Source organism: Puntigrus tetrazona, chromosome 21 (genome assembly GCF_018831695.1).
Source record: "Puntigrus tetrazona isolate hp1 chromosome 21, ASM1883169v1, whole genome shotgun sequence".
Lineage (NCBI taxonomy): Eukaryota > Metazoa > Chordata > Actinopteri > Cypriniformes > Cyprinidae > Puntigrus > Puntigrus tetrazona.
Window position 1 is genome coordinate 9255071 of NC_056719.1, and position 24436 is coordinate 9279506.

Here is a 24436-nt window from a genome sequence, read left to right on the forward strand (position 1 = left end):
GGTTGCATTGAAACTCTTTGGACAGTGTGAACACGATGCTACTGCTCTAACTGGATTCAATGATCTATGCTAAGCTATCGCCAGACCTGGATATCGGCTGAATAGATTCCAAGATAGTAAATCTCAATTTATTAACTCTGGGGGAGTTGGAAAATGAGCCAATTTCCAAAAAAGGTGCAGTGTTCCTTTAACTGTTTTGTTTAAAGTGTTTGCTTTCACAAGAAAAGTGCTACAGCTCTAAATATGTTTCTCAAGGCTTATAAAATAATGACTTGAGAAAATTGCAGGACTGTTCTAAGGAAATGTGACTAGTAAAATACTACGTGTGGGAGGAATGAAAAGAAAAGCATATGTGGGGGAGATATATCCTGACACATGCGAATCCAAGCATTATGATTCTTGTCCTTCAGGGCCTTCCAGATGCAGAGTGACGGCTCTTTTTCGAGCAATAAATGACAGATTTTTTTACCCTAGGGTGGTCTGTCCTGTCAGCTCTTTTATTGCTGATACCAACTGGACATCTTGTAAAACAAAACTCTTTATAAACGCAACAAAATCCCTCGTTCAGGAGGGACCCGTCTCTGTGGATGAATGCACCGTGCACCATCTTGTCCTTACCTGTGTAATACTGTCCTTCAGGCTGGGAGAGCGCTGTCTACGGGTGGTGGTAGTGGCCATGGTGGTGGTGGTCTCCATTATGGTGGTGGACATGTCCGCCGCAGCTGGAGGGGTGGCTGAGGTGGTCTCTGTAGACAGGACAGAGGGTGCGTCTCCAACCAAACGCAAGTTTCCTGTGACCTGCACGTTTGGATCCCCCTCGGCGGCCAATTTTAGCACTTGCAAGCCATTATAGTATAGGCCTGAGATCTGGCCCTGGAACGGCCGTCCCTTATCCTGACCTCCCACCTTTATAGCCGCCTGGCTGTTGAAGATAGTCAACTGCCGACCTGTGATGGATCAGAGAGGAGATGGAGAAAGAGCGAGATACAGAGAAAGAGGAAGAGAGAGAGAGAGAGAGCAGTACGACAGCAAAGAGAGACAGAGAAGCAAAAAGCGACCATCAGTACAAGCTGTTTGCGGCATGATTTGTCTAAATCAGCTGATAACACTTTTAACATTTGAACCTGGCGATGGAAATCTCCAATTCTAATGGCTGCTGTATCTGACCCAGTTAGCGCAGGGGATGAAATGTTGTATTAAACATGATGCCAAAGATCAATCCTGAAGCCTGAGGTGGCTCCTCTATGAGGGCCAAATCGAGAAGCAATGGAAGAGCCCCTATCATTATAGAATAATGGCTGTATATTATAATTTGAGCCTCATTAAACTAGTAGGGCTTGAGCTGTGGATAATGAACTGAATAAGGAGGACCAAATTGGAAAACAATATTTATGAGTATGTAAAGAGTTTTGGATATGTTTTATTCAGAGACAGAGGCCTCGTTGATGCTAATCTCCATGAATAAGTGTCATCTGCCAGCTCAAATGCTAATGTGTCACCGAGGCAAGAGGAGTTTCTCCTCAAGCCCCACAAATAGACATACATAGGGGCACACATACACACGCATGAACACACACACACTATGCCTCTGCAATGAGGATTTCGTCCCCTGAATCTCCACTGAGTTGTCACTGAGTCATGTAGCATACACCACTGGTTAAACTGATCATTGGTTTGACGATCATGAAAATACAAGAAATCTAGTTCGCTGTTACTAAAGCTACAACAGGTAGTGACTGAGCTTTGATTCAAGTGGTTTTGAATTATAAAAGTGAATGTTAAGCAATCAGGTTAAACTTTAGATGTCATTTAATGCCAACAAAACCTTCAAAATTACTACTTAGAGAGGAAAAGGATGGTTAACTCAAAGTGCCATTTCCTTTGGCCCCTGAGAGCTGGACTGCCGCCATCCATTTAATCCTGATGAACAGGTACTCTGACACAGTTGATTATGAAGTGGGCAGTTGTTATCCCCTCTGTGAGAGCCACTTAATGCTTAATGAAGGGTTGCCATTTAACACAAGTAGGGTCTAGATTTTAACAGTTGAAAATAACCAAGTTTGACATGTGAGTGGAGATAAAAAGACCATCATCTCGGAAAGGCATGTCGTAATAGAGCGGGAAGAAGCCAGATGGCCACTTTCCACTTGCGCATGTTCTTTTATCGTACAGTGGAAAGATTATTCTGATTAATGTGTGACATTAAGGACGGTTACATATGCTGACATAATACAGTATGTAAAGTACTGAGAAAACGGTATAAACGATAGTCTTTCGTTATCACTTCAGTGATAGTAGCATGCGGGACTTAAAATGACAGTTCAGCCAAAAATGTTAAAAATGTTAAAGAATTTTAAATATTTGCCTATGCATTGAAAGTCAATGGGGACCAAAATGACACTATTTAAATATTATAAAGATTTTTTATTGATTTTTGTTGCTTCAGCAGTGTTAAAAGGAAATTACTAACCTCTCATAAAAAAAGTCTAATAATAATATGGACCTCTGTGCACTTTTTTTTTACATGCTTTACTGCACGTTTCTTGCAGTTTCAAAGAGAAATGTCCACTGAGTGACTCTAAAGCACAGGTTCAATACATGAACCCTGATACGTTTTTTTCCCTTGATATAGTTATGTATTGTGGAGGTTCAGAATTGGGTGGGCTAAGGTGTAAGGGATGAGTCAACACTGTAATTATAAATGTAATTACAGAAATTAATTAAAAATGTAATTACATGTAGGTATTTTTACCTGAACTGTTTTGTCGAACTGCAGTTACACAGGATTTGAAGAGCTGGATATGTGTGATGCCAACATTCAAAAGCATCAGTTTTCAACTATGATATGATATATAACATGATATTTTTCAAGCAATTGTGTGAAAATTACACTTTAGTAATCGAAATATGTGTGAAAAGGAATAAAAGGTGTCAGAGTTTTACTGCCTCTAGTGTTAATTTCTTTTGGAAACTGCAGTGATATTTACTTGTTGGTACATATTTCGTATCTCGCTAAAATGTGCACCAAGGTACGTTTATGCCATGAGACAAGGTAGAAAATTACATACAATACAAAATGATTCATTTTATTTTCTTTTACTTTTAATTCAGTCACTGGAATAAAGCAACAGGGACAGTATCTAAAATTCCTCCTTTTGTGTCCTGCGGATGTTTGGAACAGCATGAGACATTTGTATAAATAACGACAGAATATTCATATTTAGGTGCATTACTCGTGCTATTTAAAAATGTGCAATGAGATTTAATTTCCTCGCATGTCAGGCATAAAGGCAAAAAAAGGTTTTCCTGTGATTAATTCAAGGTTGGACAGATCTTTTCTTTGCGTCTAAATGTGAGACCCAGTGACAGAGGTTAGAAGATTTAATGGAGGAGAATAAGGAGACCAAAGAGCCTTTGAGATAGAGAGCATGAGGCACCGACAAATTTCTCACACAAAGACCAGTCAATCAGTAAAATGTACCAATCATACAGGACACAGACCTGATGTATGAGGGCTTTGTGTCATTATCATTACTTATAGATTAGAACTGATAAATAATTACACATGTTAAAGGGACATTGTTAATCACATCTGAATGTGCAAAGGCTGACATCAATTTTCCTCTCATTTGGTTACGAAAATGTCTTTCATTAATATTTAGACTGTTTAACCCTCTGAGTTAGTTCGATTTAGGGGGGTTTAAGACGGAATTAGCTTCAGTTTAACGCCCTATTTATATCAAAAAGCGCAAATCAAATCAGACTATCAGGATATACTCACTGCATATATATATATAGCTAAACGTCTGAAAATGACTTTTAGACAAATGTAGAACTGAACTTTGGATCACGTTATACTCTGCATGTTATCGAGTTCAATCAAGGAAGATACACAGACACAGAAAGGTCAGTTTTCTTAAAAAAAAAAAAAAAAAACAGTGCAAGCGTATTTGTTTTACACTTAACATTTAGATGTGATGTTAGCTCAGCACAGAAAAGGAAGTTAGCATATAGATGAAAAAGGCGCAACCTACCAAAAAGTCTGATAACTTACACATACAGTAGAGCATTAATGCCCAATTTTCTTTGATAATGTGCTGATGCAGGCGTCTGAGATTGTTTCTGCACTTTAATAACTGAAAGAGTTCCGTGGGGAAAATACCATGCAGGATTCATCTGTTTACAGATATCTCACGGGTCCAAAGATTACAAAATGTTTAAGTTTCAACACGGCCTAAAACATAAAATCTCTCTCTATATATTTTTGATTCATTACACTCAAAGGGTTAAAGGGGATTCTGAAACGTTATTCTGATTTTAGTGTTATAAAAAGCAATAGTCCCTTTAACTGCTTGGGATGGGAAAATATAACTCTAGATTTTATAGTTAAAGTGTTTTTAAATACCCTTGCTTCAAAATTAGCGAAGTCAGAGGGGATCACAGAAGAAAAACATAAAACAGCAAAAAAAATGAATAAACTATTTACAGACAGTTGTTGCAGTTATGGAGCGTTGTTAGAGGGTTAGTCAGGGTTATGTTTAAGATTAAACCTTAATCTCTGAAGCGGTGCAGTTCTAACTTTGTGAAGGACACATTGTGAAAAGCACAAGCCACATGGAGAGGACAGATCGGATTTACATTGTGAGTGGGCAGCCACAATTCACAGTTTGCTTTAGCCCACTATATGCCAATGCAAAGGCTTTGGTTTTAGGAAGTTTCATTCAAAATGGCTTGAAGCTTTGAGGTTTTAAGGGAACTGCACTTCTTACAGAGCCTTAATAAGTCATTAAGTCATTGTTTAATTAATTCATTTTTATTACCTTTGTCGAGTAGCCACTCGTCAACTACCCGACCAAGTCTGTATGGAATTCTTTGCCTGGCTATAGCAAGCCGTTCATTATCAATGTTCCCTTCAAAGAATTTAGAGAGACAGATAAGAGGTTAATATCTGGAAGTTCAAGCGTCACATGGTTAAAAACATGGCAACAAGACTATCAAGTTTAGCAAGTTAGGAAGTCTAAACGAGCTTTATGCTGGTAGTTATGTTGTTTTAAGGTGGATTCTTAGTTATTAGACAGTTTAGAAGCTTGAGACTAATTAGAGCATGTTTAAATCTGTTTAGAAAGCTTTGAGGACATATTTAGTGATCGTTTATCTTCTAATTTTGGTCTGGTTGATTGTGATGTCATCGTAGCGAATAAGACTTGAGGGCAATTTCATACAATCAATAAGACAACAATGATATCAGTGATAATGTCACATATTAAAATGTGCAGTTATACAATGGTAGTGTCAAAGCTGCTCCAGAAGACATTTTCTGGTCTCTGCAAGAAATCAAAATGAGAACAATGCAATCAGTGCTGCATCTAGTATCAAAATCTCGAGGTACCTGCATAAATTAGGACATGTGTAATTATAAAAAGACACAAAAGATGTAATTGACTCGGTGTCATGGCTGCCAGATAAGGAACCGCGCGTATCTACAGTCTACAGTTTCCCGTTTTCTGACAGATCCCTTCACTAGAGCTAAAATGAGCTCTCGGGTCCTGTTACTCACTCAAAAGAACAATCTCCTCGTATCACTGTTTTCTCTTCCCTGCTCTCAACCACCATCTCGTCAAATTCCACAAGTCCTCCTAATACTACTTCATACCAGTTTGGTCAGGGTTGTTTGCCACACAGTGATTTTATTTCCTCTCAGGACGTCACATATACAACTTCACACTGGCTGAGACATTTCCAGATAATTCCAGTAAGTCCTTTATCGAATTTGGTAAATGGGTCAACATCATATGAAATTAAAATGTTGATTTCTATGTATTTATGTTGCTTTCATACAGTATGGTTTAAAAAACTTTTAAACCGTTTTCAAGATCATTTTCCAAATTGAAATGTAGAAGCTATAAACATGTATTGTGGTGTAATCATCATGTAAAAAGCAATGGAATATATATTCATCTCAAGTGGACCTTTTCTTTACACCCTGAATATATGTACATTTACATATCTGAGTTAATATATATATATATATAGGGTTTGAATTGCCGGGGGATGGGGAGGAGATCCCCCCCTCTCTGGTCTATGCACCCCTGCGCCTCTGCTGAATTACTTTTCTCCCCGCTTTGTAACAATGGTTTAACTGATTCAAAAAGCTCCGTTGTGTTCTTTGCTTGCTTTCTCTACATAATTTATTCATTGAATTTTTCTCAAATGGCACTCTGTATATATATTAACTCAGATATCGGATAACAAGTGTATAAAAAGTATATAAACCTACTAATTAGTGGAACTCATAAAAATAACAGATTTTCTAAGAAAAACAATAAATAGAACAATAATATATATATTTTTTTTTCTTCTGGTAGTTACATCACCCTGAAATGTTAATCAACATCAACACTAAAATATATATGAATCTAAAACTTTATTAACAAATTATAAATCACACTAATCAAAAAAGAGTTCTAGTTGTCATATGTACCGAGAGCATTTTGAAAAAATGGAAATGCCATGCCGTTGACCCGCATACTGTGAAATCTCAATTTTTTTTTTTTTTGCAGATAAAAGTATTCTTTCAAGAAGTAAGATTTTGGTATGCCAAGTGTTAACTGCATTTTTTTGACATACCACATACTGTGTCATGTTCCTTCTGTGACAACCGTGTGAGATACAAGCCTTCCGTTCGTCCTACCAACCCTGCAATCTGAATGAGGGCCAAACCTCCCACTCCCATAAGCCTGTTAAAAGAGCTCATGTGTGGCAAATTCTGCACTGAACCTTCAAAGAAAACTTGAAATAGGTCTCGTCCGTGAGTAAGCGGCGAAAACAAACCGATCCATCCAATAAAGTCTGCTCTGATGCATTGCTATTCATAGGCTTCCACTAGATTCTTATTTATGGGGAAACGTAATGGTGCGTTGAGCAAAATACTGAGGTGAGGGGTCCGTAGCAGCTGTGTCCGCAGGGAGCAGCAAATCTGCCATCGGGGAACATATCCGGTCATCTAATCCTTGGTTTTAATTAACTGAATTAACCGAAGCTGTTAATCTAAGCGATACACAGACGGCTTTGTTTACACACGTGAGCTTTGCGAGTGTCGGATGACATGCAAGACCTATATCATCGTTTTTTTAAAAATCTCTAGCATGACAGGTGCCACATAAAAGCCGTGCCATTCCATTAAATGCGCGTAACTCAGTTTTAAAGGAAGCATGACACGACTGTGACGACTTTGAAGCCCGGCTTTATCCCCGTGCTTTGGAAAGGCTGCCCCATCTGACTCTCACCACCTGAGGGGGCTTAGGGGAGACCTTGCGGATAGGAAGCCTATGTCGCAGCAGTAGAAAACCAATTTTCCCTTTCAGAAATCAGACGAAATCTCGAGCCCGAGCAGCAGGGACGCAGCGTCATTCAACCTCTGGCAATTTCCAGACAAGACCCCACACGCGGGGGTGGAAGGAGCGTAGCAGGTGAGCCGAGGCGCCGCTTTATTTGGCTAGAGCTGTATTTTTGCTAAGGACTCCTTGACGCTGCACTAACCTGCCGTGAAGCAGCACATCGGAGAAGCCGAATGAAAAACGAGGACGGGAAAGACAGGATTGCTATTAGAGACGGAGAAAATGTCTTCCTGTGGAACAGCAGCTATGAGAGGAAGGCAGCTCCCTGAGCACACAGTGGGGAGAGAGAGAGTTTGCTCAAGTTTAATTGGAAAGCACACAAGGCCAAGGGACCTCAGAGCGAGATGTTTGTGTAGGACAGGGACGGTTCACGGGACGACTACTGCAGGGTTGGGATCATCAATCAAGGCTTGTAACAAAAATTTAAGGCTGCGCAATATCAGTTTAAGGCGCCGACTACACGCAACTCCATAGCGGCGGAGTTCAAAGAGCAACCTGCGGGAGGCGTTTTGGCTAACGCTAAAAAAAAGAAAGCGCGCTTTGTGGTTCAAAGTTTGCAGTTCAGGGATGGAGAATCTTCATAGGCGCAGAGACACCTTCTTCAGCCCGCCTAGAGCAAAGCTGGCTGAAGTTGAGAACTGTAAAGGATCCAAATCCATCTCGGGCTGAATGTATTAGGCAAGGCAGCTTGGGGGGAAATGTGTCAATTTGCAATTGTTATTAGATTGTGCATGCGGTGGTTATCTGGGCGCTGCATGTGGTGACTCATAAACTCACTGGGAAGAGTTTGAGGGTAAAAACAGCGTACTTCAAACTCAAATAATTCACATTTGAAATTATAAATCAATTTGTACCCTTCAATAAGGCATGCCTTCAACATGCATCCAAACCCAGGCCAAGGGCCTAAAACGACGTCCCTCTGATGTGCGAGTGAAAATATACAGTGTCTCTCTCTGACCCCATGTGTCCATTCCCAAGGGAAGCTGCCCCTAGTATTTCTACCAACCACACGTGTAATGGGATCCCCCAACTCCCCCCAAAAATGGCTTTCCCCATCCTTTACGGGGTCCTACCTGATGGGAAGCGCTCGATGACGGGCTGGTTGTCCACTTGGAGGGTGGCGTTGCCACCGCTACGCGTAAAGCGAACCACGTGGTACTTGCCGTCGTTCACGATGACCGCAGGCTCATCTATAGTGATGTCATCTGTGCCCACATTGAAGATCACACCCACTTTCCCTTGTTCCTGTGTAAGAATGGACAGTTTGTTTAGAGGTGGACATAAGGGATGACTTTATGGCCCTGTGGATTTGTATTCCAAACAAACACTTTTTACACGATAACTAGCTTATTTAATTTGTTTAATAACAATGTGCAAGAGTGCAAACACATACATTATAATTCTGTCATTTTTTTCAGTGACACTGTAGTGGGAATTTAAAATGCTAAAAAATAACTAGTATTTCATGTGTCACAAATGTGTTATTATGATGCAATTATATTTTCACACTTATATGACACAATTTAACAAAATGCAGCACAACAAAAACATTTTGATAACAAGCGATATTTTTATTTTTTTATTTTCTTCACACGTCATGTCCCATACACAATAAATATGTTTAAAAGGCAAATTAATATATTAATTATATAATGTATTTTTTAAATGTTTTTTAATATGTAAATAATATTGATTCTGAAAAAATTCAGAAAAATTACATAAAAATGGATATAAAACTAAATAAATAATTTAGAAAGAGATTAAAATTCTATAAATGTATAATGTAAAATGTATAAAAATGAAAAAATAAGTGCTAAAAAGTAAAAGGAACATAAGACATTAAAAAGCCCCCAAAGATATTAAAGCTGTTAAAAGATAGAATGTACACTTGATAGTTAAAATAAAAAGAAACCCCTTTGACATAAAAGTGCCCTAATTTGAACAAACCTCCCTACACATGTATTTTTGATATTTTAGAGACATTTTAATTAGCGTGCTGACAGCTACACAGTTTGTAAACACCCCTACAAAACATGTCTTGATTGAGATCAGGTTAACCCGAAACAACAAAGTCCTGTAATTACACAGGTCTTTCTTCTAGACCAATTAGTTGACTAGCTGTTCAGAAAACCCACCTCCGAATCAATTTTTGCACATGAGTATAACCAATAGAGACAACACGGACCATCACATGTACTAAACATCCAGAAAAATCTCTGAATCATGAAGCAATTTAGAACAGCGATATTTAAGAGCATTGCAGAGTGACAATAAAATGGAATAAAAGGGAATATCTTGTGAGCAAAAAGAAACATCTGGTCATGCTATAGTGGCTCACCCTTGGGAGAGGAGCTCAGCAGTGTCCTTTGTAATGCAGGAGGGGAAATGGAGTGTGGCTCCATGTTTTGCATTCATCACCGGTCCTTCTCACCAAGGCACACACACAGTGGCTCGCCAGCTACTGACATCCTGACATGTATAACTACTGACAGTTTCCTGCTGTTTTTATTTTAACAGTGATTCATTCCCTCCCAAGAACACTTCCACCCGCCACTAGCCGCCTCTGGGGGGCACACTTGAGAGCGTAACAGTTGACACCTCGGAAACGCTACCTCGTTCACATTGCTAGCGTATAATGTCTTAGCATTCCACAGCTTTAGCATCGTCCAGTGTCAGTCACTGGAAAGAGCCAAAACAACAATAATAAAAAGTGCTTCGTGTTCTCTGACACAAAGCCATTGATTGATAAAACTTCCACACACGTTTGGAGTTTGGATATATTCCTTCCTTCCTTCCTTCCTCTGACCTCAACTGACAGGTTCTCATTGAGATGCTGATGTCTGACAAATATCAAACAGAGCATGAGGTGAATGCAGAGTGTGTTCTGGAATCTAAAGGGCGGAGATAAAAAACTAGCGAGTGTGTGCTAATGCTAGTCTGATATCAATGCCTCCTCGCCATACAAATGAGGGCAAACTACTGAACGAATTCACAAGTGTTAAACTACACAGAAGCAAAAAATAACAACAAAAAACAGAACTCTAGGAGAGAATATGAAAGGTTATGTTTTCATAGAAAGAAATAGAAACCTTTACATGCTATCCTAGCCAGCTTTCTTGAGATGCTGATTGAGTCTTACTTGTTAAGCTAGTTAAAATTCACACCACTATCCAACACTGCTGCGGTACTTCAACAGCTATGATGAATAACTGAAATTCCTCCAAAAAAGAAAGAATTCAATTTAAATGTCACTTCAGTTCAAACACACTCTGCTGTTACAGATTCATTGTACCATCACAATCCATTTTGTTTAAGTAAATCCAGGTACAAGAATGACAGGAAGGAAGGAGGTTTTTAACACAGAGTTTAATGCTTCAGTTGCTCGGATGGAACTACGTTATGAAACACTTCATCAGTCTCCTCTCTCTCAATGTTACTCTATTTTTCATTTGGTTCGAGATATTCCTATCAAGTATGAATGATACTGGGAACAGAGTGATTCACAGGGTATGGAAAACAGAAGAATGTGGATAAAAATATGTCTGACTTGATTGTGAGGACAAGGACATATTGCTTACCAAAAGAAGCAGCCAACTGACAGGAAATTAAGCATTTTACACGGACAGACTGAAGCTTTGCAAAACTATAATATTAACTGAGACATGATCCAAAAACATGAAAGTCCAGCTGCTCAAATCCAACTCACAAAATACACAAAAATCTAACACCTTTTCAAGCAGTCAACTTGATCTGCATAAATCTTTTTGTGAATCATATGAAAACAGAGCATGAAGGTAAACAAAGCAATTCATTCTCAGTGCATTCTCCCTCAATTGTTTCCGAAATAGCTTTGTCTTATTGAAGTTCACATACTTCGAAAATTCAATAGACATTTTCATCTTCTAGTACAGTCGTTGGACATTACCGACAGATAATGTTCATACTTCTGCCTCATCTTAATGCTGCTTCACTTTTCCATTCTGCTGATCCTGCACATTTTGTCCTGCAAAGTATTTATTCAAAGAACATCTCTATTCGCACGAAAAAAACTCGCGAGTTACACTTCAGCAGGTGTTGAAGTGTCCTCTAAAGAACTTTAGCCCAAAAGCCTCAGTCCTCAGCAGGAATTAGCGACAGTGTTGTTTGTTAAACTTGGCTGTGCGATGTAGCTCGTGGACTCTCTTGGAAGAAGAAGCACAGAGATATCGAAGGAGAAGAGGCAAGAGATGAATAATGGATCATTTATTGCAAACTGCACAATCCGTGGTCCCAAGTAAGGGGTCCATCGGTCCCCTAAGTGCACAGTGACCTCTCGATCTCATGACCGTAACAGACGGCCAGCAACAGGCTGACGTAAGCTATCATTCATGACTAGAAAGAGAAATGACAGTGATTTATGTTCCAGAGCCTCTGTGTTTGATACAATACTGATGATGCATATGAGTGAAGGGCATTGTGGGTGACTAATCTCTCTAGAGCATGCCGCTACCGAGGCAGGACACAATCACCTGTCAACAGGCTGTCCCTGCTGGCTAAAGTGCAAAACACCTGGCTTTAATGCCCAGATGTCAAACATCTGGAAAAACAAAATAAAACAAAACTGACAGAGCAAATTTTGTAAAGGGCAGAAGATAATGTGAATAAAATACCCAGATACACAAGGGCAATGAATGAGCTCAAGCTCAAGGGTGAATTTACCACAGAAACCTGCATCTCAATCACATGTGCAATCCGGTTTCACCAAATGCACATTGATTTAGTAGTAGTGGAGCAATTTGGATTTTGCATCCTAATACTCAGAACTGACCTGTGTGATAAAATATGCACAATTTTTACTAAATTATTCTCTCAGAATCAGAACTGATGTGGAGTTTTGAAACTGTTTTACACTGCTTTTCTCAGAACTTTTCTGCAGACCCCAAACCTGCCCCCAGAGGGTGTCTGATAATGATCAGATAAAAATAGTGTCAAGAATTATATACACACAAACAACTGTTAAAAGTTTGGGTCAGTTAGATTTTGGTTCTGAAAGAAATGGAACACTTTTATCTTATATTCAAAAGGGACGCACTGCATTGATCAAAAGTGACAGTAAATACATCTACAATGTTTTCAAAGATTTATTTTTCAAATGAATGCAGTTCATTTCATAAAAGAATCCCTAATACAAAATGTATCATGGTTTCCATAAATCTTTCAATAAAATTTATGATAATGCTTTTTGAGCACCAAGTCAGCATAATAAAAGCACAGTTGTATTCATATAATTTGGGCAAAATTTTGTGTGCAAAATACACTCACACAAAAGTCATTTTCAAATAATGCAGCTTTCTTTTGGTTAGTGCAGCAAATTTTTGTGACCAATTAGAATGAGTGAAATATTCATAATGATTTTTTTCTCCTCCAAATCACATGGATTCCTATTGAAATGAATGGAATTCTCATGCAAAACCTTTCAAAACAACCGCAACGGGGTATATAAGGAATAATTAAAAAGTAGTTTCAACAGATACATTTTACACATATTTTTTTGTTCCACCGTGTAAACAAGTCTTCATTTCTGTAAATATTTTACCCATCATCACATTCGGTGATCCAAAGGATTAGTTCACTTCTAGAATAAAAATGTCCTTATAATTTACAGATGCTAGTTTTATTCAAGAAGTCTTTCTTTCTTCTGTTCAGTTCAAAGGAAATTAAAGTTACATTCCAGGATTTTTCTCTATACCGTGTACAAGAAAGACATGCAAGATGAGCATTTGTGTTTAAAAATTATCAATGCATTTTTATTTCGTAAGTGAGCTAAACCTCCTGAACTAATGCATACTGAACAAACATAATTACAGTTCAGGTGAGCCATAAACAGAGCACATGAGACCCTTTTTGTGAATATAATCTCCCACACACACACACACACCACAACAGTCAAACTGTCGAGCTGCACTCTAATTTGCCCTTGCACTGTAATAAAGCTCTTTTCTTTCCCTCATATGGCCTCTGAAGCACATCATCCCACTGCTCCCACTGACCCCGTCTGACCACACAGGCATTGAGCTGCCACATCGGCTGCAGCTGCTGTTTGAGCTGGGAGAGTTTATAGTGTCTAGGAAGGAGCTGGAGCATTATGGGATGGAAGCTGATGAGGGCAGAAGTTGAAGGAGAGGACACAATCATCCCGTTTCACTCTTTCCCTGCCCCCATGGCCTGTGGGTAACCCCAGTGCTGCTTTAAAATGGATGATGTCCTCCACACAAGGTGAGTGAGCGAATGGACGCCATTGGCGATTTGAGGATTTTTTTAAAAAGAGGGGAGGCTCAGAGGGGCTCAAATAGGCAAGAAGGGTCAGACATAATAATTTGTGTCAATGTGATTCCGTGTTCATGAAATATGGATTCAAGGCAACACATCTCTTCCTTTCAAGTGACCCTCCTAAGGCAGTGATTCTCAAATGGGGGTCCGTGAGGTGCACGGAGGGGGTACCCAAACAAAATGCTGAGTTTTGGCAGTCATTTAATACTACCCCAACCTAAAGTAACATTAAAACCAATCATTTATTTCTTACAAGCAATTATATAATTAATAATGCATAACTACAGCCTCCTTACTGAATGAATGAATGAATGAATGATTGAATGACATGGCGCCTTGCTCATTTAAAAGGTGACTTACCGCTACCTACTGGACGTTTTTACCATTTACAATTTCACCTACTGAATATTTTAATATTTTAACTTAGTTCTACGTAAAGTGTTAATTAACCTAAAATAAAAAATCTGCTAAACTAAATAAACAAAAAAAAATAAGGGAATTGTGGACTTCAGTATGCACAGGATGATGATCCACCACCATTCAGTATATTATTAAGAGAAAAAATTGAGGTAACGTTTACTATTCAAAAGTCCACTTTAGAAATTCTAATAGTAGTAAACTAGTAAAACTAGTAAATTTGCAACTGTATATCAACTAGCAGTCTTGAGAATATTAGTAGGCTGTCTGCTCAATACCTTCTAATACTTTATTTTTATGGGTCCAAAACATACAACATACCGACTAGCAGAAACTTTGCAAGTATATGTCAACTTATTCTACTAACCATAAACCTACCTTAACAGTCTACTTGGAGTAGTGGTTAGTAGACATGTAGTTGCAAATTAATGAGAATTAGTTGACACGTGTCAGGCATTCACCACAGCCACCTCCCTCTGAAGTACCACCCACCAGATCATAACCACCAGAGTTCTAATAACCCTCACCTGTTCCCAATCAGAGCCACACTACACAAGCTTCACTCCCTCAGTTCAAACTTGTTGGATCTACTGTTCACATCCCTCTACGCTTGCTCCCGACCTCTTGATGCTCCCTATGTCGTGATACTTTTGAACTCTGGTTCCCAGCGATTCCCTTTGGACTGAATTCATCATTGTTTCCCAAGGACTGTCAGATAAGCTCTCAATACCATTGATTCATCTGTTTACCATTGTCAATAAAACCATCTCATCATTGTTTCTCTCATTGCCGTCTCTGGTCCATTCCCTGTGCTGTGTGACAACATGTAGTTAAGAAGTTACTTATACTTAGTAGAATGTCTAAAGTGGAATATCAAAAAAAAATTTCTTTTACTGATGTGTAGCATACAATTTAAAGCCATGAAAAAGTCTTGGCCCTTTGCTTAGGGCAAGACGACTCTCAGAGTAAAATCCTAACTTTCATTACATTTGGCACTAAAGGTACCATTAACGTAAAACACAAATGTATGATAAAGAGAAAATTCACCGAAAAAATGTAATACTTTTATTCATCCTCATGTTGTCTTTCTAATGTTGCACACAATGTTAATTTTGGTTACTGACAATGAAAATGAGCCTGTGTGAGACAGACATGCAATCTTTACAATGGCATGCACTGTATAACGGTTTAAGATAAAGTAATTTTTTCAAACTCATAACTTTAAGAACCATTTTATGCAGTTTTGGTCTGCTGAAAGATCGAATAAGCTTAGCTAAACAATATGTGTTTTGTTAAATGGACTGGATGTATTGTATTTCTATCCTCACAATTTGTGTTAAAATGCAATATGCCGCCACCATCAGTAAATGCTGTTTAAATTTTAGATTTGAAACACTTAATTTAGCTAAACAACAAGAAACATGTGGTATCTGCCATCTAAATGGGCCTCGTAGTAGATAATTCTGACAGGAATAACATAACTTCTCACTTGTAAATGGGAGAAGGACTAAAAATGCAAACAATTAAGTGGCTGCTTCTTTATGAGAGAAACTAAATTTCAGGTCCAGGCACTCCCATGGATTTGTGTTTAAAAAGCTTTTATTTTCAAAAAGTGCCAAAGTGTATCTGCCCAAACAGGTCTCCGTCAGGGTCCCAGATAACAGAGAACAGGGACAGTTTTTTTCTGATTCAAAGTGTTTGGCTTCCAAAAAGCCTATAATCTTCTAGAAAGGGGCCAATTCTCCTGTGACCCCACCCCTAGCTCTGCCTACGGTGGCCGTCCTATCATTGCATGTCGTCTAAATGACACTTTGTAAGTGAAAGCTCTTGGTTTTTAAAGACTTTTCTAGACATCCCCAGAATTCATGTTTCTCCCACTATCACCTCATGCTGGCCCAAACTTCACCAAGACCAGCTACAATATCCTTTTCATCACTTAATCATTTTTTTAAGCCCTATTATAAAGGATCTTGCAACATGAGTGCCATACAACATGGGGATACTCAACACCTTTTGTACCATTACTGCCCAGCAGGACATGATTTATCGCGGCCATGGAGCTGCCAGAAGAGACAGTGCAGCCCAGACGCAGACATCTGCTCGCTGCTTAGTTACTGTAGCACAGATACTGCAGATAGTCAGGAGAGATGGGAAAATGGAGACAGTGCAGAGCATTGCAGTATAGCTTAGATGTATTAGAATAGGAGATATTGTAACCCTCAAAATGGCCACAATACCCTGCTTTTCAGTCAGGTAGAGGCATTTTCTGTTTACTTTTGAATCTAAAAAGCCTAAAATGCATTTTAGCATGATTTGAGCTGAAGAATTTAAATTTGTGCTATCACTGCTGCCAGGTGTTATTACTGATTTGAAATATGTGATTGAAACTAAATATCTTGACACAGTTTTGAAGCTTTCTGAAATATGTTACACTTCAAACCTAACATAAGATGGCCGCTATCTTGAAAGGAATTTCAATTCAGTTTATGTTCAACCTAGACTCTTGGGAAATACGTTCCTCTACCTACATTCCTGCAAAAATCCTAAAAGGTACTTATACATATGAAGTTTCAAATTGAAATGAACGCTAGAGACAGTACGTTTTATTCCTTTTCACATAAAGTATGATTTGCAGGTCCACAGTTTAGATTAATAAAGCCTAATTTGTGCATAATTACTTGACGAATGTTATGTTATAGATTCAAACCAGCACATTTCAGCTTCATGTGCATCATATGAGTTTTCTAAATCAGTAGGTTTGCGTGGTAGCTCACGCTATATGCTGTTGCACTTTGAACCCCATGCTTAGTTGAAATAACTTTTTTTATTTTTTCAGTGCAAGGTCATCAAACCACAACCCACTTCGAATTTTTAATTCTGAACCGCCGCAATATGAAACAACGTGATCCAAACACAGTAATCAACGTAACAAATATGTGCTAGGGTCATGTATTGAATGCACTCACTGGACGTTTCATTTTAAAACTGCAGGGAAACACGCAATAAGGTAAGTAATAAGGTTGATGCAGAAATGGATTTAGAGGCATGTATTTCAAATGAGCCTGGGTTCAAATTAAGTCTGAATATCTTACCAATAAATCAGATATGAAGTCTGAATCCAACCTGGTTCTTTCCTCAAAATTTCTGTTTATTTACATTATCCTCTAAGACAATGTGTGGGGAAAGTAATGTCAATTCTTAGATTAAAAAAACTGCTGGAAAAACTTACATATATATTCTACAAATTGAAAGCAAGCAATCAAAATGCAATTTCAACCAGCATGCCTCATGAAAACCTACACTTACCCTGTAAGCATAAAAAACACTTCATAATGGAGATGCGATTCTTTCGAAGGTTTAAAATGACTGTTTAAGGAATGCTTGCTGGGCTCAAGACTGCGAGAGGTTAACATTCGTGACACAGAATGATGGCTGCTTCAAAACCACCCAGAGGAAAAATAAACCAGCCGGGAAAGATTCATTACCTGTCACCATTTACCTTCCCAGAGAGCCTATGACCACTTTTCAACTCTGCATCTTGAGACAACGGCTGAAAATCATACTAAAAAGACAACCAGAAGCCCGCAGCGATTCAACTTCAACATCTCTGCTCCGAATTGAGGCAGACAACCTTGTTTTGTGGCGATGTGTTTACGTTCTCTCCCTCTAAATTGGAATAGCCCTCTTTTCATTTGCATGAGCGCTTTGAAAACGCCTGCCCTACTTTCCGGAGGAGCAAAGGCGAGGTAAAGCAGAGGAGACAATGACTATTAAGGAAGCTAATTTTGAATAAGAGAGCCTGTAAACCCTTGAGGCAAATTTAACCACAGGCTTTGTTCTGCCAGTGCAGAGTCTATCTGATAAGAGACAGGCTGCTCTGCATATTACCGATAACACTAATTAAAGGTAAACATGTCTTCCTGATCGGTGTGTGGAGGGTGGGCAGGGAGCATCGAGCGAGGGCCAGTGATCCTGACCTTTGGCTGTGCTGCTCTAACGCATGGCTCACCTGTCTGTTTACCCACACACACTGCGGGCTAATGGGAGTCACCGAACATGACCTTCACAGTCAGTCGGAGGACAGAGATAGGCTTAAAGAGACAAGTGCCATTGTTCTCTCAGGGGGGTTTTTAAACATTGGGTAATTTGACAAAACGAAAAGAGCTTGAAATCCCTCTATCGTATCAAACAATCTAAAATTAGAGTCTAAAAGTTCAAATTTTGTCATGCGTTTATTTAAAGGTGCTATATGTAGGATTTTAAAGCATAAAAAGACCATAATATGTTTTCAGATATTTAAGAAACATGCTGAGTTAACGGACTTATTTATCTGAAAAAACAACGCTACAGTTATTCTCCTTTGAAAATGTGCATATATTGAATACAGTGAAACCCGCCCACTGCCAGTTTACCCAGTTGGGGGAAAACACAGCATTTTATTTCATTTTCTTCAGGTCTGAGAGGGTACTTTCTGTACCTAATCTGGCAACCTGCGTGTGAGTCAAGTCTGAGTAGGAGGGGCCAAGTGCAAAAAAGCATCTCCAATATTTTGAATTTGGACTGCAATACCTAGTTCAACCATTTGTTCTCTATAATACTACAACTTTCTGCCAAAATGCCTTCTTTTAAATTAACATGACATGGAAATTCAGTCTACTTTCTAAAAGCATATAATGAATCTTATTGTGAACAACACAGGACATGCATATGTTTAATTCTTGATTTATTGATCATAATGTCAGTCAGAACTCGATCTTCCTATGTTTTTCTCTCTCTTCTGGCATATGCTTCTCTAAAGATTTATTTCACTTAAACACGCTACATTCATACAATTGACTACAAGCTGAGCTCTGTCTTCCTTCAATAACAACCAAAGTCCCCGCCCTGTTTTTTCTTTTCCGTGTTCAATTTCGTTTCACTTGTATGTACAGTATGTCACAATAGAGAATAAAATATCTGTAGCTACTAGGGATGCACTAAGTTAGCCCATGGTTCAAAACATACATATATAAGTTGCCGTTAAAAATACCTCCTTTAAATGTAAGTACATAGTAGTTAAGGCCGCATAATAAAAAATGGGACCCAAAATTCACAATTTATAACAGTTTAATATTATTTTGAGAACTCTGGCATCACTGGTATATTCTTGCACTTCAACAACTTTCCACAGAACCAAAATTTCTACAAAATTCTCTAGTGTTTCTTGGCCAAAAAACAGTTGTAACTGCGAATAAATTGAATTAAATCTTAACTTTTTTTGTTATTGGCCATTAACATTGGTTGACTCTGACATTGGCCATGCCAGGGTCAAAGAGAATTGTTTAGTCCACTCAAATTCTCATTCTCACTTTTCCAACTTCTCATTTTTTAATGTTACACACACATCTCAAAATCCAATCTACAATGGATGAATAGAACAGATAGTTGTTTCCCTCCCTATCTCTCCCTCCCCACCTGATGTATGTGATCTGATATATGTCACAAAAGAAGGAAGGAAAGGCTTGCTGTTTTGTATTCCATTATGTTGTCTACACATGACCACTGATAAATACAGAAGAGGCACTGATAGGTAAACGTAGGCTGTAATATGTGAACTGTACTGGACGATCTGTTAAAAAAAATGGTCTAGGTTATGAAAACTGTTGCATCATTAGACTATGTGTAGAGTTGCACTCCGTCCATATGTTTTCAAACTTTAGCCTCACGTTAATAGCAGCTTTGGGAAATGGGTGGTGCAAGGGTTTTCATTAAGATGGCGCTCTAGAGGTAGATGACTGAGACTCATATTGGCCACATTGGCTGGTAATGAAACACATCCTTTTAAGTCTGGATGCTGAAAAAGCTTTTCACAAGAGTGCATTTTTATTCTTGGCATGTCCCACATAAAATTCCCATCTTTTTTTTTCTTTCTGCAGCTGAACGCCCTGCCACAATATAGCCTACTCTTCTGCTACTTTCCTCTTAATGAGCTGCGCTGTTTTTGTGTGCGACGCAGATCTGACGCAGGGGCCCACTTGAATGCAAAGTTATTAGCTACTCTCTCATATGGAATAATAGAATTTCCTTTTCCTATTACCAAACCCTGCCCTTGTCATTTGGGTTTTTTGGGTTAGTGATCTTGAAGTTTCGTGACAACACTGTCTCATGAGATTTTCAAATAAAAATGCAATGTGGCTACAGGCTGCTTTGTCACGTGAAGTGTCATGACCTGTGGCTTTGTGGCTGCTCTGAGTCAGACCTCCTAATGTGAGGAATGAAATGGCCTTAATCCACTAGAATACGTCTAGACATCTCGCTGCATGGCTCGGCTCTCCCCGCAGGCGACCAATGTGACTGACTGCTCGTAATAGGGCACATCAACATTTTTGCAAAGAGAAAACAATCTCATGAATGGTAAAGCTTGACAGGAGCGCCCAGGTTGTCTTGGTGTAAATGAGCTAGGCTTCCAAGAGACCCATCTTGAAGACTGATTCAAAAAAAAGAGAGATATTTGTACAAAACAAATGAGGCCCTGGTAAGTTATTGAAATTCAGGAGAGAGGATGGAGAAAACAAAAGGATGGAGGGATGCTATTCTCAGTGCAGCAGAGGAAGAAGAGAAGAGAGTCTAATTAAAGTCTGGGCACAGGCTGAAGGACTGACTTGTGACTAATCTAGCCTGAAGGCACATCTCTATTGCGGCATGCACATGGGCAAGACGCTGCAAGCAAAAGTAGTCTTGTGGTCTGTTTATATTGCAGTACATGTTAATATTGCATTGAGGAGAGGCAGCCATTGCACATTAAGGTGGGCGGATAGGGAACATGGGGAGCATTGAGGAGCTACAACTTTACATTCACATTCTAACAAATAAATACTGGTAGGGCTGTGTTATGGTGTTGCTCTAATCATAAACACTACTGTCCGAAGGCTTTCTGCCCAACCACGCATTGGATAGGAGAAGGTTGATTTTTTTGTGGACTCATCCCCTTTTTGCAGGCTTGTTCTGACATCTATGACCATGAAAACCTTTACACAGCCCTACATTGTGCCCTTGGATGTATGCCCAAATTCCCATATGGTAATTCTGGCCTTGATAACGCTTTATAACAAGGTTCTATATGTTAACATATGCAGAATGCATCCATGAATAATGCATTAGGTATTATGAGCTTTTTTTTAACAGCATTTATTAATCTTAGTTAATGGTCATATAAAAATAAAATTCACCTGTTCATTCTGTAGAAAGTGTAGGAAGAATGCATGTAAAAATGAACTTCAAGCCAAAATTAATGCTTTCTTTTGAACTGATATAACCGTGTTGTAAAGCGCTGCTAAGATAGATCTTCACAGATATTTAGGTTATTAAGTTAGTCATTAAATCTGTATATTGGCCAATATGTTAATATGCATGTTTATAAGCAAGTTAATAGTAAGAATTGATCGCTAAACTGAAGTGTTAGCAAGAAAACATTTGCACATTCCATGTCTTGTGCAGTTTTGAGCTAAAAAGAAAAATTAATAAATATTCGCAATGCAAAGTAGAACCAGTTCAGCCCAAAAAAGAACATTTCGTGAGTTACTCGCTTGTCAAACCAATAAGACTTCTGTGAATCTGTAAACCTCAAATGAAGACATTTTAAGTCAAACATGAGACATTTTGTTCAACAAACATACATTGAGGCCATCAAATACGGTAAACTAAGACATTTAGCAAATCTGTTAATTGAGTGATTGACTTTTTTTGAATTGATTGATTAGAATTTCTAAACTTTTTGAGGGTTTAAAGTTTGGGGTAAATGGACTTTCAGTTGAGGGACAAAAATAATAGCAATAGAAGCAAAAATCTAAGATGAACGTCTAATGTGTTTGGAATGACATGATTGCCAATAAATGCTGACAGAGTTACCTTTAACTAACTAATGCTGCCTGCCTGTGTCAGCCTCTTCCCGAATGCTCAGGTATTTACATTATGTAGTTGCCATGGCATAGCTGTGCTGTTGCTAAGGTGTGTTGAATGATTTTTAGTCCATTATTATGTAGATGTTGGAGTATTCAGAGTGGCACATCGCCAAGTTTCTGTACACTCTAAAAAAATAATGGGTTATTTTTTTAGGCAAAATGCTGGGTTCAATCTATTGGGTAATTTTCTTAGGTATTTTAAAATATTTTTTGACCCAATGCTGGCTAGATTTTCTGAACGTTGAAGGACAATTTTTAAAGCTGGGTTATTTTTTCTACCCAACTGCTGGGTTGAACCTGTCTCCAATGACACAACCCAGCTGCTGACGTACAGTCAGAGAACACAGGCTTTTTGAATCCTCTACAGAAGAGAGCAGTTCTCTCAGCGCCACTGATGTGGTGCACTTGTCAGTGCATTTGGCTTTGGATGCATTTCGGTTTCGGCTTGTATACATTTTGTTTTATTTATAAAGTCTTTTCTGTGCTGTAAATTGTAATATTTTATGCAGCGCAACATAAGGACGAGATGTCAGTCAGCTGCATCAGAACTGGACAGTTTGCAAGAGCGAAACACCTTTTCCAAAACATAAATGGATTTTATTTGTCATTGTATTAATAATGTAATTGGATGTTAAAATATGTTCTGTAATCTCAGTACTGTTTGTTGATGGGCAGGTTTTGGAGTCGGTCACAGCATTTTTCAGCTACGAATGAAATGCAAAACCGCTGTGTGAAGTTTGCGGTTCCCCAATAAACAACCCCTTTTTTCCCCCACTCCATTAAAAGCCAGAAATATAATAATTTGTAAAAATTCATGACTTAACTACAATAACTGTTTAGTAAAAACATTTAACCCAACCAGCTACGTCAAAATAACCCAGCGTGTGTTTTGTCCAATATTTATCCAGCAGTGGGTTGACAAATAACTAATTTTTCAGAAAGTATAATATTCAGATATCTCCATTATACTACAAATGTTTTAATAATAATGTAAATATGCAGTCTTTACTGTATTCAACACACAAATCTTCATATTCTCTACATATATCTACATCCATGAAACTCAGTTGGGAAAAAGACATCACATAATCTTATTCACTTCAGGAAGGATGAGGAAAGTCACCTTGTGGTTTTCCCCCTCTCTCAGCGTCCTTTATGCACACCAGTGCAACTCTGCAGTACTGCCCAAGGCAAAATCCCCATTCCCCAAAGGAGTGCCGTCTCGCATTCAGAGCGGAGTTAGAGGCTACGGCGGGTCGGGTTCTGACAGTGGCCCTGCATATCGGACGACAATAAATCATCCACCAGCAACGGGCCTGTGGACTGGGAACCAAGGAGGCGCATCCGCTTCATTTTAGCCTCGACTGTTTCTGCTGAATTCTAACAAGGACAGCGGAGCCAACATGATTTGGAGTGCAGGAAGGAAGGCGAGATGATTGGTCGGGTGTGGGAGGAGACGTAGCACAGGATTGTGGGATACATGGGTGGGACGAGACATCTAGAGTGAGGCAGCGGGGTCACCTGTGTTGCTTTCATGGAGTAATCACTGTGAAATAGCTTCGGTTAAGAGAGTCTGATATGGAGTAACAACTGCAGAGTAGAGAGTAGGTCCACAGGACTCTCCAAACCACTCTGTCAATGCGAGAGTGACAGCTAGAAGGACCGTTTACACCCACACATGCTCAGACGCATACACAAACACTCTCACACCCAGAGCACTGCACGAAATACAGAGAAAAGAACTGGACCTAATATTTCATAGAGTGTCACCAAAAATTAAAATAAATGAATACCAAAGCATTAGATTCAGTGCATCCAAAAATGTATCTATCTATCTATCTATCTATCTATCTATCTATCTATTAGTCTCGCATAGTCAGACCTTCAGACTGATGGCTGGAGGTCTGGAATACAAGTCAGCATTCATTGGCCAAGTTTCGCCCATTAGGCTGTTTGACAGACATGTCAAACAACCAATCACAGTTCGTTACGCTCTGCATCACATTTCGGCGTGTGGAAATGTCGCAACAATAACAAATTTGTGTGTAAAACTCTTGACTTTTAAAGATTCAGTGCCAAGATTCTTAAATATTTCATATACTTTCGAAAATCCAGTGTTTAGTTATATCCTTATAAGCGCTTGTCATTGCAGCTATAAACAAGATGGCTTCTTTCATGAGGGGGTTTGATGTCATAGCATCTAATTTAAATCATAAATGTTTGAATGCACAACTTATTTGAATTCTGTTTTTGTCCTCATGCATGTGATTATCCCCACAGTGACAGTGGCTAATTTAAGTACACACAGATGTTAGGACTAAAATCCAACTGATGCACAAGTTCATTTGTCAAATCCTAATCAACCAACAACAG

The 24436-nt window shown here is 38.8% G+C and overlaps 1 protein-coding gene across 19 annotated transcripts in view; it reads right to left on the reverse strand.

The window, feature by feature from the left end:
• The window catches only part of nrxn2a (neurexin 2a), a 260155-nt gene that overhangs the window by 10858 nt on the left and 224861 nt on the right, over positions 1-24436 (reverse strand). For 10 of the 19 annotated variants that reach the window (XM_043221581.1, XM_043221580.1, XM_043221588.1 and 7 more), the window contains 3 exons: positions 8471-8642; positions 4821-4910; positions 619-947 (listed from right to left, as the gene is read on the reverse strand). In XM_043221581.1, the coding sequence (XP_043077516.1) occupies positions 619-947; positions 4821-4910; positions 8471-8642 (591 nt within the window). The remainder of the gene's footprint in view (positions 1-618; positions 948-4820; positions 4911-8470; positions 8643-24436) is intronic. The other 9 variants (XM_043221591.1, XM_043221586.1, XM_043221585.1 and 6 more) reach the window with 1 other exon arrangement.